Source organism: Necator americanus, chromosome I (assembly GCF_031761385.1).
Source record: "Necator americanus strain Aroian chromosome I, whole genome shotgun sequence".
NCBI lineage: Eukaryota > Metazoa > Nematoda > Chromadorea > Rhabditida > Ancylostomatidae > Necator > Necator americanus.
Window position 1 is genome coordinate 8,545,631 of NC_087371.1, and position 15,976 is coordinate 8,561,606.

The 15,976-nt window shown below is 40.5% G+C and overlaps 2 protein-coding genes across 6 annotated transcripts; one reads left to right on the plus strand and one right to left on the minus strand.

Annotated features, from left to right (window-relative positions):
* Positions 1–680: 680 nt before the first annotated feature.
* RB195_004894 (uncharacterized protein) lies at positions 681–9,173 on the minus strand (the record flags this gene model as incomplete). Of its 4 annotated transcripts, XM_064177106.1 has the most annotated exons (12): positions 681–782; positions 848–925; positions 979–1,083; positions 1,146–1,283; positions 1,338–1,475; positions 3,778–3,906; positions 3,987–4,143; positions 6,905–7,011; positions 7,090–7,203; positions 7,622–7,718; positions 8,619–8,731; positions 9,114–9,173. In XM_064177106.1, the coding sequence occupies 12 exons, from the start codon at positions 9,171–9,173 to the stop codon at positions 681–683; spliced, it is 1,338 nt and encodes a 445-aa protein (XP_064034231.1). The 4 variants fall into 4 exon arrangements, with proteins under 4 accessions (XP_064034231.1, XP_064034234.1, XP_064034232.1 ...); XM_064177109.1 differs by lacking the exon at positions 9,114–9,173; XM_064177107.1 differs by lacking the exons at positions 3,987–4,143; positions 6,905–7,011; positions 9,114–9,173 and having other exon boundaries at positions 1,146–1,262.
* RB195_004895 (uncharacterized protein) lies at positions 9,038–14,781 on the plus strand (the record flags this gene model as incomplete). Of its 2 annotated transcripts, none has more annotated exons than XM_013440366.2 (7): positions 9,038–9,157; positions 10,175–10,292; positions 11,037–11,110; positions 11,565–11,660; positions 11,926–12,074; positions 12,175–12,300; positions 14,688–14,781. In XM_013440366.2, 7 exons carry the CDS (start codon positions 9,038–9,040, stop codon positions 14,779–14,781), a joined length of 777 nt encoding a protein of 258 aa, XP_013295820.2. The 2 variants fall into 2 exon arrangements, with proteins under 2 accessions (XP_013295820.2, XP_064034235.1); XM_064177110.1 differs by lacking the exon at positions 9,038–9,157 and adding an exon at positions 9,855–9,995.
* Positions 14,782–15,976: the final 1,195 nt, after the last annotated feature.

The following is a 15,976-nucleotide window of genomic DNA, read 5'->3' on the forward strand; positions in this document are numbered from 1 at the left end:
CAATCAAGTGAAACAAATAATTGCAATTAATACATGAGGTTAACTATCTATTTAACGAACAAATAAATGAGAAATCTCTTTAGTGGGGTTGATGGGTCACTTCCTTGTGTTTTTTGCTATGTTCTTCTTCACCTGTGACCCATAAATCCCATCTTCGACTAAGGTCACAAGTAACAACCACGCGGATCCATTGAGAGGAATTCACAAAACACCGGTAATAGAAATTAACAATCTGAAGGTCAAAAACGACCTAACTAATGGCCTACTCCAATTTTGGGAACAAAAACAAGTTAACTAATAGGTAGCAGGTATAAGTAGCGAAAAGCTGAAATGTATTGTACAGGGAAACGCGTAATTCGAATGCTTGTCATTACTATATGCTCGTACTTCAGTCAGATTTTTTTTTAATACAGAACTTTATTCACTCTGCTAGCAGACTTGGTACTAAGTACCTCTTTTTTCGTAGATTTGAAAAAAAGTCAGCCAAACGTGAACGAATTTTCCCGACTGAAATCCAAGCAAATAGAACACAGTTAATACCCACGAAATAAAAACAACATTTACAAAAACACAAAAACAAAAAGAACGGAAGAAAATCAAACATATCTCACTATTCACAAATGTTAATTATTATGAGAGTCCTACTGGGATCCAGGACCAAATGTCAGCTGTTTCAGGATTTAACTGTCACTGTAAATACCTTCGTCCTCCTCACCTGGGTGCTCAAAAAAGCAGAAAGACCCAAAAGGACACTGCCCACATCTGTACAGTGTGCACTCCTCCTAAATGAGAAAATTCGTGGAAATGTTTGAAATCTATTTTTTTCTGTATTCCTCACATCAATTACCTTTCCAAAAGGAATTAAGAACAAATCCGTTGAATCAGATGTCATACTGCTAACAATATCACGCAAATAAGAGGCAGCCTAAGAGATAGTGTTTTAGTAATACTAGAGTGCAGAATCCCTGTATTACCTACTTTCTCCACGAGAGGTTCATCAAAAAGAGTAGGCAGCCATATGTTACCAAAAGCAGGAGTCGTTGGTCCTGATGAGCATGATCCAGATGATGACGGAAGTGAGTCCTAAAACGAACACGCTTGAATTCGTCTATACGAAACGAAACAGAACCACCAGAACTTCTCACAGCTCGTTGCGCAGTTGCCGTATGTAGCCTCGACGCCGTTTGTTCTCTTTCGATCTCTTCACAGGTTCTTCCCGGGATTGACACCTCACCAGCTGTCCCTGTTTTCTGAGCCAATTCCTTCAAGCGAGCGGCAATTAACTTAAACTGATACATCATCATTGAATCAAGCTGTATCTTCAAATTCTTACTAACGTTTTGTGGATAAGGGAAAAATGTTTGCGCTCGCTGTGAAAGATACATCCATTGTTGTTGCTCAGGAGTAAACTGATTCATAGCAGATTCCACTGTTTGTTCTTGTAGGTTTGGGTCTGCATTCTGGGAATTCACAGTCTGAAATGTATAGTTATGTGGTCTTGAATCCAAAGTTTAATCAACGTAATCCAAGCATTTCAAAATACCTATGACAATAATCTTCACTTTTTTAATGTGCTAGTAGTAATTTTAGTCCGGATATACACATGTTTACCTATCTAAGATACTTTCTTATCCATCCATCACAGGAAATGTGTCTGAACCGCTTTGGTATTAATTGAATATGATAACACCTCGAATTTCTACCTACCAATGATTTCAGTACTAAATATCATCAATATTTGTTTAGAACGTTCGAGATGAGTCAAAAATATCCAGTGAAAGGATCACTAGTTGCAGTACCGCAGGGCTTTTCAATGCTAGTAAACCCACAAGTTAGATCGATGATGCAAACACATGACTTAAAGTTTATTTATTATTTAATTTTGCAAACACACAAAACAACCACAGAACTCGACTGCACTTGTGTGTTAGTGGCTAACTCAATGGTACTCGGTGTGGATGATCAATGTACAGCCATTATTAGTTTCAAAAAACGTCAAAATATATTTTGGTATGCATTTAATTCTTTTGATGGATGAATTCCCTCGGCAGATCCGTACTGAAACTCTTTGGAGAGCTGGATCAATTGAAGGCATGAGTAGTGTCGAGTTGCCATGTAAAAACTCCGGAATTCCAGACATCCTACAATGCACACCGATCTGTCCCCGTCTTAATAGCGAACTACTCTCCATCTCTCCATAGAGCTGTTTCATCAGTTCATTTTTGAATTTGCAGTTTTTTTGCTAACACGTGCAGTTGTTGACTCTAACGAAGCTTCATTCAAAAAAAAAAGAAACGTGGTCGGATGTTTCCATGAGGAAGCATACTCATATTGAGTCTTGATTCGAAATGAATATTAGTTTTGATCTACATCCAACCTATATTTTGCTCAACCTTGTAATCATTTCGATTTAAGTAGATTCGTACCAGCTACAACTTGCACCTTGATGCAAAAGAAAACGTAATTCGACACGCAAAATGAGTTAATTTCATGCGGAAATACAGGTTAGATACCTTAAATGTTCTGCTGATTCTTAAGATGTTCTCGCGAAATCATACTAACGTATATTTGTATTGAAGAGAAAGAGTGGAAATTTATATGCTATAACACTAATTGATGTGAACGATCCTTGTCTTCTCCAATCAATGTGTCGAATCATATTGCAAACGTACGCGTTTCCGCGTTATTCTGCTAAATTTTAAACATCGCCTTATTTTAGAGAAGTCAATTTTACTTTTAATAGGTGGCCTCAACTAAGACAGCCACGAATGATTTTCATCCATGATGAATTACATCAGAGACTATGGTTGCCACAGCCAACCAGATCTCAAGAACGGGGATCGCCAATATGAGCAAATAACTAAGCAAGGATGCCGCCGCTATGAAATACCATATTGGATGCATTACAGTATAACGCAGTAGAGACCTCCACACTCAAAACGTCATCCACAATAGCTCTCTAGAAGAAAATCCAATAACTCCAACTTAGATTGTAGATAAATGAACCGATTCATCTAGATGATGCACACTCTGCAAATCCACACCTCGTCAAGTCCTAGATTCTGATAAAATTTTACTACAATCAGAAGAATATAGATGAAAATTGATGCCATGTAAAAATAAGCATTGTTCACTCTGTACATTTACAGTGGAACTTCACAAATGTGGCCAAGATTTGACATCTGAAGAAGAAGTAGCGCCAATTACTGCCACCTTTGCCACTTTACCGTTGGCAATAAAGAGAATTTGCGACGACAATTTTTTTTAATAGTGTAACTGTAGACGTGGCCACCTCAACACAGATTGTGGCAAAATAACAGTTACGCTATCTGTGAAGGCCAGGAATACTACTACTAAAATACTCTAAGATAAGCATTCACTGCGCTTTTTTTGTGACATCAGAGAAGGGGACATTTACTCCCTACTCGGAAGGTTACTGGGTCAATACCTATACTGAAGGCTTAAAACATGGGGAACAGCTCACACATCTAAGGTTTCATGTTTCTCGTTCCACCCTATGAGCGGTATAAGAATAGCATTCCACAGAAGAAATTTCTTGAGTGTGTATGAATATACAGAAGAAAAAAACATGGAGCACTCGAAGATTTTTAATATCCTCTTCGTATTACGTGCGTAATACCCTCTACATGGAGCACTTTAAACTTTTTTGAGGGCTTCTATACTTTATTGAAATTTTAGTCTAGGAAAGAAAAAGAGCCACGCGGGTTCAACATACGTCTTCGCGAAAAATGGAAAAAAAGTCCAAAAGAAACTCACATCACCAGTCAGCACTCGATTTTCATTCGTTGCTTGATTTTGATGAAGCGGCACAGATCCATGAGCATACCAGCAATTCGCTCCAAAGCGGCACATCTCACCACGTCTCCAGAACTCACATGGCGTTGTCTATAAAGTCTTCCTTTTAGTTTTGAAGCGGTGACTCTTCACATTTTGAAGAAAAAAAAACAAAATTTCATGAAAACCACCTCGTAGGAGATGGGCAGGGATCGCCTATGAAAAGGAAACTGATTGTAGGGACGGGAAGGCAGTGGGGAGCGAAATACTACAGGCATTTCGGATACAGGAGCAGGCGGCGACACCTCCTCTGCTTTGGAATCGGTTGTAGCACGTATGGAACCGATCCTGAACTTATCTCGGATTACGTTTCTGGATCTAACGCATTTCAACCGGTACTAACACGTCAACAGCGGAGAAATCTTGACAGCAGCGAGTACAGAAAGTCATTCGTTACATGTCAAACAAATGTATAGAGGACTAACGGTCGAGTTAGTGCTTGTCCAGAACACGTTGAACATGTAAGTAAGAACACAGCAAAAAAGGATCATATTTCCTTATAATTTGTGTATAGCTTCATTTTCTATAACATTCCATTGTTCTTTTTTATTCCGATCGATTTAAAGGCAGTGCATCATGAAAGTAACGACGCTGGGTCTCTGTGGGTATACAAAATATTTTTGCAAAGTTCGTTGTGTCGATTACGAGTGACCCCGCTCAATTTCTCCCAATAGCCTTGAAACATAGTGAGGGAAAAGTAACTTATTCATTGGTTCTACTTGAATAGGCTTAGGAGGAAACCTTATTGGTATTCGACCGCTCGCTCGTGGGCGTGCGCAAGAGTGGGGCGTTTTCATATAACTTGTGGGAACAAGCGCCTTTCTAATACCGTTTTTCTATACGATTAGGGAAATTTCACGTGTGTGTTGGAGTCGCAAAATTCCAGAAAACAGTGAGACGGGTGCGTCGGCGCCAGAAAGCTATAAAATGAGGTAGGAACCCATGACGTCGGATTTGGTTGCTATTATGAAATGAGGTGGAACGGGTCCTAGGTCGCCAAATTGCCCGTCGGCACCGAAAAGCACTGAGGATTCCACGGCCAAGGTTGCTGCGACGATGTCAGAAATCAGAATCAGCGGGATTACTGTTCGCCAGCACAGCTCAATCATTCCACGCAATTTTTTAAAGGCATCACCCCACGAAAGTAGTACGGATTTCAAGCGAATAATGCCTATACGGCTGTCGGTTAGAGGTCCGTTGTAGCCACACGGTCAAGGGTTCGAAACCGCCCTGGTGCAAACGAAGCCTTTCATCCCTCCGGGGTCGATAAATTGGTATCAAACTTGTCTGGGAGGATAAAAACACTGACTTTATCATCGGCTGGCCCCATTGTACAGTCATTGTACAGGCCAACACACGTTCCAAAAACGATTGCGAATTTCAGTAAAACGCGTTGGCGCATCCCTAGTGGATTGATACGCCAGTGACTTTATCCTTTATCCTTTTAATGCCCATACAGCATCGTAGATTATAGGAAAGAGGATGATTCCGTCTATTTCTTCCCCTATCACTGGCCTGCGATTCGTCGAAGACCTATTCGGACGAATCGCAAGCGGGGGTAGCGCGCTGCAATAGAGCAATAGAGGACAAAGAGAACGTCGTAAGAAACAGTGTTCCGGGCGTCCACTGATACAGGGTGAAATGGACGGAATCATCCTCTTCTCCACAATCTACGGTCCCGTATAGGTATCACCAGCCTGAAACTCGTACCACCCCAGATTCGTGGGGTGATGCCTTGAAGTCGTTCCTACGCAAAGCTCATCATTCGGACGACATATAGTAGGGTCAAAATGAGATGAAGCACGGCGCAATTGCGTAGGCGGTTGGGCACGCTGCGCTAGAGTTTAGCGGGGTCAGGATCGAGTGATCTGTTAACGCCGTTCTTCGCTGCAAGTGCCTGCTAGAGCGCAGCCACTGCATGCGCCTGCGATGATGCCTTTAAATAAAGTAAATGAGAAATTGTGGACCGTTTTATGACCGTGACACTGTATGCGCCCTAATGTACGCTGTATGTCTGTCCCTATAGTTACTCTCATCATGTAGCACGGATCCATTCTTCAAAGACTGGATACTTGCATGCAGACAACTGCTTAAATAGTAAGCAGTTTACGTGATTTGACGTAGTTTATCGTTATGAGAATGATGGCTGTGTTCATGTCATTTCACAGTTGCATTTTATTGAATTGTTAATTGCTGAGTATAAAGACGAAAACATGTATAATACTTCGAAATATGTTTGAAGTAGGGTCAAAACGATATGAAGCACGGTGCGTACTAGGCTTCTCTCGAATCGGAGCGGTGGAGCGTAGGGAACCCTTGCTGGGGCCATGCATCGCTGCAGTTTGTGATGGTCCCACCTCGGTTCCACCTGCTGCCTCCACCGCGCCGTTTCGAGCGCGTAAGCAAATCGGCCGACCCGACCCAAGTTGCTGCAGTGTCGAAAAAATATATGTAAAATCAGCTTCGAAAACGCTCTTAATGTAGAATAGCAAGATGATAACAAGAGAACCATCCATCAAGGCATATGTTTCCTAAAAAAAAGAGCGAAGTAAGCTTCATTCAATAAAAACAATTCTAATTCTCTAGCGGAAATATACGGGAAGTGCTCTGGCTTTTAATTTGTATTCGTAACTGAAAGGAAACGAAGCGAGTACCCGAAAAAGTCTGAAGTCCGGCTTCAGCCTTTATTTTACAATACTTACATCTGAAACGTAGTCACTATGAGTTATGGTCTCAATATTGCTCATGTTGCTATGTTGCTGCTCATGTCTCAATATAGCTATTGTTCCAAGTCCAAAATTGAAATATTATTCCAGTTCAATGCGTTAGTCCTCCTTTATTTCCATTTGTATTTGATTTCAAATGCACCGAAGACAACTTTATAGACTATGATTCACGAAAACATGCATCTGCTCTTCTCTATGATGAAGCAAATTCCACTTCTCTTGAGATGTTTTCAAAACAAAATAAAAAGCTAATGATGAAGTACCACAAAGTATAAATTGGCATAGTGCTTTGTGTATCTGGTGATTCAGAAATCTTTCCTCACCCACTTTCAGAAGGCCATAGATAATTTATAGAATTCAAACGTAAAACTAAATGGGCTTTTGTTGGCGAATTTCTTTCAACTACGACTGTTAGAGCTTGCGTCAAACACTAAACTACATCTGGAATAGATTCGTATATCTCATGACGATTTATAAGCCATCAAAACGAAACACCAAGTGAACATACCTTAGGGAGCTGTGGATGCTTAGAAGGTAATTGTGGAACAGAATTCGTTGGTAGTGATCCGGATGCTGTATGAGCTCGGGATCCCTTTGAAGATGCAGCGACTTTAGCAAAGCTCTTAAAAAATAACTTAGTTGTAAAATGCTCTTACCCCTTTTAAGTCATGAAACAAAATAAATATAAGTTCTACAGCTGTAGGACAATAGAAAACTGTATATGCTACCTCATTCGACCACAGTTTTAGTGTACTATCTGCAGGAGCGAGACTGCGATTGCTCCTGTTCATTCATCTAATCTAATCCGCAGATCGAATACAATCGATTTTCCCTTTATTTCATTCAGATGGCATTTTAAACAATAGAGAACTAACATTGAATGAACAACAAAGATCTGAAGGGCAACACAAGTCCAATGACTGTGAAACGTTAGCATTTCTTTAAACATTTGTAAAGAAGCTTGGAACTCAAAGATGGGATAATCACATTATTTCTAAGTTTGTAAGTTTCTCAACATTAGCGCTGGCAAATGAACTTACCGGGCGATCAAGCGATTTTGGGATATTACCACTCCAGAAAAATGAGTCATTGATGAGAGGAGATGGAGGAGGAGGATAAGGACGGGCATCGTTCCGTCTAAAAATAAAACGCAGAAGATCGGTTTGAAAAGAGTAAAATTTTACGCGAAAAAATGATTCCCAAATTATTCTTTAACTGCAAATAAGTACAAAAAAACAATATATTTAGGGATGTGAGAACACCAGAAAGCTGAGCGAAAGAGGTTATATTTTTAAAAAAAAGTGCGGGCTGTAACCAGTTGTGTTAGTTGAAATAGATACAAACATTTCTGATTAGCAACATTAAAAAGTAACGCGTGAGTTGAATTAGTAATAAAAACTATCTTGGGGTAAAGTGTAATTAGGAGCAACACTCTTATTTTTGGAACCGAATAACTAAGTCGGCGCCCTAAAACCTAAGCATTAGTTTTTGAGGAAGGAATTCCCGAACTTTAGATATTTGGAGTAAAGAAACTTCAGCGTCGTCTGGACAGAAACATGCATCGAGACTAATCCTACTTATGAAGGATAAAGTGGATAAAGAGTCTGGCGCTAATCAACCCGCCTTAGATGCGCTTACCGCGTTCACGTCGTCAATTCAGAACCGTTTGAGATTTACGAACGCGTAACTGGCCTGAACAATATTTTAAGGGGGCTAGCCGATGTGTCAAGTCAGTGTTTTTATCCTCCCAGACAAGTCGTACCAATTTCTCGGCCTGGGAGAGATGAAAGGCTTGGATAGCACTGGGGCGGGATCAAACATCCTATCCCTGCTGCAGCCACAGCGGAACCTCTTACCGAATGCACTACACCAATACACCCGGTTAAAGAGAGAGAACGTCGGATAGATGGGGAAATGAAAATGAGAAAATGTAGACGGAAGTTTGAAATTCTTGTAATACCAATGAAAAAAATTGATGTAGCATCTATAACGGAAAGAAAGCGGAAAAAATACCGGAGAAAAGAGTTAAACACGTACCTCGGAAGGAAATAAGGAAGGCAACGACGAGATGTCACCGGGGGATGATTTTGGTAGTGGTGACGATTATGATCAGAATAATACCCGCATGGATATGATGGGTGAGGAGACATCTGGAAAAAAAGGATGGACTCATGAAAATGCCACGACCAAAATCCAATGCGCGATATTATTTCGAATGTCTTAAACGTCGAGAAAATACAGAAGTTATAGTACTTAGGCTTAGTTAGATAGAACGATACATCTGCAAATAAAGGGAACGTTGGTGAACTTAGATATCTAACGTTGGTACAAAAAGACTGACAACAATGGATCGATATTATAAAAACGAATAACGAAGAACCGTGTTCTTGGATCTCTATCGTTTTTGCTAGTGGATAACTTCACACTCAAAACTTCGCATACAAATAGTTATACAAATGTTCAAAGGAAGAAATCGTAGCCAACTACACTGCGAAGAAATCATAGCTCAAACCTACAAACCTACATACGAACCTGAATCAGAGGGTGAAGTAACGAGAACATGCGGTGATGAACTGGTAAAACTGAGGGCATCTACGAAAATCAAGATGAGTTTCGAAATAACACGGCTGCACGCGGTAATCAAACGGCGAGGGAAGCAGATCAAGCCGTACCCGTTAAAGATCGATAAACCACATTTGAACAAAACACACCCTCACCGGGAAATTCTTCGAAATTCGGTGCTAACACGTGCTAACCTAGTTTTCAGTCTTTCCATGAACTTTTGATGTCATAAGAGTCGATTTTTTTCTCTTCGATTTCTTGTTTCGTGGATACTCTTTACTGTACTTTCTGGGTCCCGTTATCAACTCTTCAGCCATGAACATTTTTTCTGTCAGAGCCGGAGATTACTAGCGACTCTAGTATTTAGAATAATGCTTCTAACTATCACTGTTACCTCTGTTTTGCTTTGTGGTTCTTTTTTCCGTTGCTGAGTGCTTTCAACGAGATAAATTCACATTCTATGAGTCAAAACTTCCGCACCAGACCAAAAAAAGCCCCATAAACGACAAACGATATTTGGGATAGAGAGCATAGTGACATTTTTCAAAATCTTTGTGTGAAACATACGTGGAATGCAATCTGCAGTGGAGAAGGCAATGACGACAGTGAAAACAACATGAAGCTCGATGACGTTGCATAAGCGGCTGCGCTCGAAGCAACGCGGTTCACTTAGCGGTTGGAATCGAGGTGGAACCGCCGTGAACTACAGCGATGAGAGGCGCTAGTATGGGTCCCACTCGGCCACTTCGAGCGCAGCCGCTTACGCAACTGCACTGTGCTTTATGTCGTTTTGACTGTACCATACCCCTACATCAATGCTACAGAGCCGCATTAATGACAGACGCGAATGTGGTCACCTGCACTTATCTTCCACCAACCGACTGTTTCTTTCGTCAACAAATTCGTATTTGGAGCTTCTGAGAGCATAATTCTGATGAGATGAATTGTGGGTGGAGAAAAACGAGAAGAAATTTGATGCTTTTCAAGCAAAGCTACTCTTGTATCAAAGGGATAATTAATTTTTTTTTTAGTCTTATGCCTACACCGTTGACTTGAGCAAAAGGGAGCAAATCTACAGCGCCGCAGAGAAAGTGAAGGCAGAAGTGGGCAAAGTGGATATTTTGATCAACAATGCTGGAGTTGTCACAGGTGTGCTTCGATTTTTTTCTTCCAATTTTTTTACGTTTCAAATCTCAAGATTTCTTCAATACTTGACGTTTTTATTTCGTTGATCTCAGTGTTTTTCCAATAGACACGTCCCTCGTTTCAAGCTTTCAGATATACGAAAAAAGAAACCACAAGTCCAATTTTTGTTCACTACTGTACTTTGTTAATACTATGCCTAATGATGGATGCAAAATTGGATACAACATAGTGCCACGTTAAATGATCTTGAATAGCGAACTAAGAACATCGAATAAAATACGATCGTTCGGAACATAACTCGCTCGTTTATGGAGGAATATTGATATTTTTTGAGGATTGCAGTGTTCAGAAAAACTACCAAATCCTCTTATAGCTGGCTCAAAACGAAATAAAGCATGGTGTAGTTGCGTGAGCTCTTGCGCTCGAATCGGCGCAGTGGAGATTGCAGTTGGAATCGAGGTGGGACCATTGCGAACGCACCAACGAACGGCAGCATAGGTCTTCACCTGATCCTAACCGCTGCGCAACTCCACCATGTTTCATGACGTTTTGACTCGACTATAATTACAAAGTTCGAAAAAAAATCACCGGAAATCATACGGTTTTGTGACTTACTATGGATCTCTGTGTTGTACCATAGTTGTTATTATTGGGATTTTTTAATTGTTAGATGAACTGCAGCTCTTCAAATCTAATGCATTTGTCTTCTTTTTTCTTTATCCTGAGCTCGAACGTGGCTCTTTTCAGGCAAGAAGATTTTCGATTGCCCTGACGAAATGATGGAGCTTACCATGGCTGTAAATACTCATTCTCTGTTCTATGTAGGTTTTTGAGATTTCACCATCGTAATCTGAAGTAAATATATAAATACTATCCTTAAAGGCAATATAACACAGAATTGACGATGCTGGGATCTCTCATGAACAATACAGGATTTAGTGTATAGATTACGAGTTTGTGTGTAACCACGCTCACCTCCCTCAAATCGTCGTGAGGAACGGTGTGGAAAACCTCCACGGCATCTCATAGCGCGCAACTCTCGCACACGCATTGCGCCCGTGAGCTGTTCCTCATGCTGTTTTACAGGACGATTAGGGGAAATTGAACGTTGTCACATTCACATTCGTTATCCACATCTCTAACAATATATTGTCCAAAAAGACCCCAACATCATCGGTATCAAGGTATGCTGCCCCAAACCTTTTTTGTTCTCTTCTATTCAATAGCTACTCGTAGAAGCAGAGGGGGTACCAAATTCCGAGTCTATTATTTTAGACTGCTAAAGCTTTTGTCCCAGCCATGTTGGATTCGAACCATGGTCACGTCGTTACAGTTGCTTCAATCGCTGGCAAAGTTGGCGTATCTGGTTTGGTAGGTTTTTTTCTGAGTTGCTGTGGTCACTTCACTTTCCAATACTTCCACTCGCTTATTTCTTTGCTTCCACGTCAAAATCTCAACTTTGATATTTAACCAACATAGTTTAAATGACTTTTCCTGAAGGATTGAAAGGGTTTGAAGACACAAGATTTTGCTTTTGGACATTCTTAGAGTATCCGTTCAGATTCATCTCCACGGGACCAAGCTTTTTTTCCTTTTGTAAATTCTGCTCCTTAACTGTACAAAAAACGTGTTGAAGGTCGATTACTGCGCATCCAAACACGGCGCTATTGGCTTCCATGAATCACTGACAGCTGAAATGGACGCTCTAGGCAAAGATGGAGTCAAGACTACAGTTGTTTGTCCATACTATATTGATACTGGGATGTTCGATGGAGTCGAGACTAAGTGAGTTACATCTGCCTTATCTTCATTTCTGTTTCTGAGTAAATGCTGACCTTGAGCAATTTCCTTCCTTTTCCCTTCTTCCTTATCGGTTCTGCTCCAGATCACCCACACTGCTGCCCGTTCTAAAACCAGAATATGTTGTCGACTGCATCATGGAAGCTGTTTTAACCAACAAAGAAATGATCTCGATGCCTCGATTCAACTATGTTGTGATGTTTGCTATGGGGTGAGTCACAATTTTCAATATATTTCACGTAATAGGTAAAAATTTACTTCCAAATTCTATGACTGTGTCAAGAAATTTCATGGGAGGAACATGGTTTTAAGTTTTTTATCGATAGAAAGACTATATCAATGTGTACGGTTCTGAAATAAATTCATTGAGGAAAGAAAGCTATCTGTAGCCGAAATGATCTGAATTCTGCTTTCTCGCGGACAGTCGGTTGCTCATAGGAGTACGGTGAAAGTCTTGGCTTGATTTATGATAGAGTATTGGTTGCTTACTAAGCGGTTGCCTTCGATGCGACGCGGTTTTCAATCGTTTAAGTAACTGCGAACATATAAATGCAACGCTGTTATTGGCTGGCTCACAGCCCGAGTGCGGACGTCGACTTGTAGTGTTTCTATTGAAAGCACAATGGAACCCAACAGGAAGATCGTGAATTTCTGACTGGATTCTATGGGAGGCTACAAAGTTGTTTGTGCACTATAGATGTAGATGCTGACGAATGCTCCTTTCAAATTGATATTATTTTTTGTGTTATTTCAACATCATGTCCATTCAATTTTTTCTTTTCACACGTATGCCATTCGTTATAACTGATCTCAACAACCTGCTCCACTATAACTCAAGAAATTTTGCATGTTTACATATGGTATTCTCCTGAATACGTGTATTGCTACGAGATATGTTATTCCTTTAAACAGAGTACAATTATCGTTACAGTTGCCTACCATCGGATGTTTTGCGTGTGATGAAGGACAATCTAGGTGGTAATACAATAATGGACAAATTTACAGGACGTATAAAAAACGACTGAGATTTTTCTTCATACCTGATACTGAATAATTCACTATTCGCCCAGATTCGAATATTTGAACCTATTGCTTGACTTTTTGCAATGGTGCAGAAATGTTATGCTCTGTAAACTGTTGGTGTCTACAATTTCATTGTCCACCTTTATGCAGATGATGAATTTTGCCTTGTGGTTTTTTTTTTACAGCGGGCAGATCAGTTGTGTTCATATCGAAGTGGTGTGTGATGACCGTTAAGGTAGTGGGAGACGTCTTTGCGGCGAAGGGACTTTTTGGTAGTTTCTGGTGACTACCTGCGCTTTTATCTGCCACTGTTTAGTAAATGGTCACCGAGCAAAGATTATCCACAACTGATAGGTAACCCGTAACTGGTTGGTTATCGGAAGATTCAGTGGATCACAGTCCTCAGTGAACTCAACTCAGATGTTATAGGTTTTTGGAATTCATATAATTATCACAATAAACGAAATTCTGATATCTTGGTGATAGTTGGGTTCTATTTTTATCGTAACTGTATTCTCTTGGAAGTCTACTCTGGTAACTCCAGATGGACATATTTGTGAGCACGTAAAATCTTCAAGAATCAGTGAATTCCAAGAATGGTTGTGATAACTGGCCAGCATGCGAAAGTAGACATTAAGGATGATTATTACATGCAGAGAAACTGGGGCGGGGGGAGGAAACCGCAAAGTGTTGTGCAACATCACCGAGAAAGTTGGTAATATGCAGTGCGATGAAAAATACCTGAAGCATGGTGCAATTGCTTAAAGCATTACCCACGAATCTGACGTGGTACAGATTTCAGGTGAAGTATTCGTTTACGGGATAGTAGATTATGGAGAGGGAGTGATTCCGTCCATTTCTTCCTAATTGCCGTAGAAAACGGCCCGGAAGATACGGCTTCGGGCGTTCCGGCGCTGGAGCGCGACAGCCGTGTGCCGCACACGCCGCATCTTCCGGGCCGTTTTTACGCCAATTGGCAAGAAATGGAATCACCAACCTCTCCATAATCTACGATCCCGTATACGAATACTCCACCTGAAATCCGCACCACCTCAGATTCGTGGTATGCTGCCTTTAAACGGCTGCGGCTGCGTTCAAGCGGAGCGGTGGGGTTAGCGGTTACGACCGAAGGTTACCTTACTCATCTCTACAGACCAATTTCAGCTGATTTCATCTCATTTTGACTCGACTATAGCAAGAAATAATGGATATTTCATAAATAGAAAATGAGATAATGCATAACATTAGCGATAACATCAAGGAAAGTTTAAGTTCGCAACGAACTGTGCGAAATGCAGTGAATGAGAATTGTATTGATTTTCCATACCGTGAAGTGGAACTTTTCAAATCGTGGTTATGGTTACTGAGTTTTGATTATAACCACAACAGGATTTACGACTTTGTAATTTCCTGCTGATTCTCATTGTGAACATTCAACAACATTCCATGTAGTCTTTGCTACACGACCTTTTTGCAATTTATATCCTTGAATTAATCAGTGGGTTTCTGTTCGGCGTTCTTATCAAGGCTTCTTGCAACATCTAGTGTGATGATGAGAAACTAATTTTTTTTCAGATTCCTTCCATCAAGTGCGCAAGCTGTGCTATCAAAATTCTTCGGCGTTAACGAGACCATGGAGAACTTCAGAGGACGTGAAAAGCATGATTGATAGAAGGCACACCTTGTCAAACATTGTATATGTGCAATTTAAATTGATACTAACCTCTACTGTTAATATAGTCGGGTCAAAACGACATGAAGCAAAGTGCATTTGCGTACGCGCTCGAAACGGCGCGGTGGAGGCAGCAGTTCGAACCGAGGTGGGACCTTTTCAAACTGCAGCGATGAGTGGTGCCAGCAAGGGTTCGACTACGCCCCGCACCGCGTCGAGAGAAGCCGCGTACGCAATTGCGTACATGCTTCATGTCGTTTTGATCCTACTATACCTTGATTTTCATCACATATTTAACTGCCTCGAATGTGAGGTAATCTTTTTCATTGTGCAACTTCTGTTCCAATAAGATGCAATATAGTGTACCAATGATGAAATTACAGTATATTATGTACTTCCTTCATATTAAATTAGGTTAAAGATTATATAGGTCGACACTATTCGTGTTTACAACATTTGCTAAATAGTTCTCCTGAATCTCATGATGTGTTGGCTTCTAACGAGACTGACTGGTCTTATTCTTGCATCTAATTACCTCTTTTTCAAAATAGTTTTTCTGATTTCATATGATATGATCAGTCGTGTGCTCCTCCATAACTGTGAAGTTGCTCTCAGATCGATTTTTTTTCCTACTTGACTGTACACAACAACGTGCTGAAATCATTTGAAAAATTGATAAAGGAAAGAATACATAGATCTTAATAAAAAATATTTAATCCCCTAATAAATTAAGGACACAGAAGACATTTTAAACGCGAACTTCCAGCAATTTGATGCAAATCTTCCTACTTGGTCATATTCAGGAATTTTATCTCAGAACGGTTCAACTGTTACTGGCGTCGGTCTACAGCGATAGGTGGACCGATGTCAGCACACGCCAGGTGCGTTGTGGTCGCGCGCGTGTCTAAACGGAACAAAGACTTCGGCGAGTACTATGCATCCGTACAGTATGACGTAATGTGAGACGCTTCCAATGACCTAAGAAGATAGTTGATGACAGTTACGGTAAAATGCGGAAGCAAAGCTAGTTCAAAGGGAGCGTTTCACGAAATTGACGAACAAAATGGAGTTATAGTATTGCCCGTGCTCGACTGTCTTTGAATCTCGGCATGTTGAAACGTAGTTTCAAGGAGTTATAGTAGTATTTAATGTTGTTTTAAAAAAGTAGAATGAAGATTACGCATAATAAAGG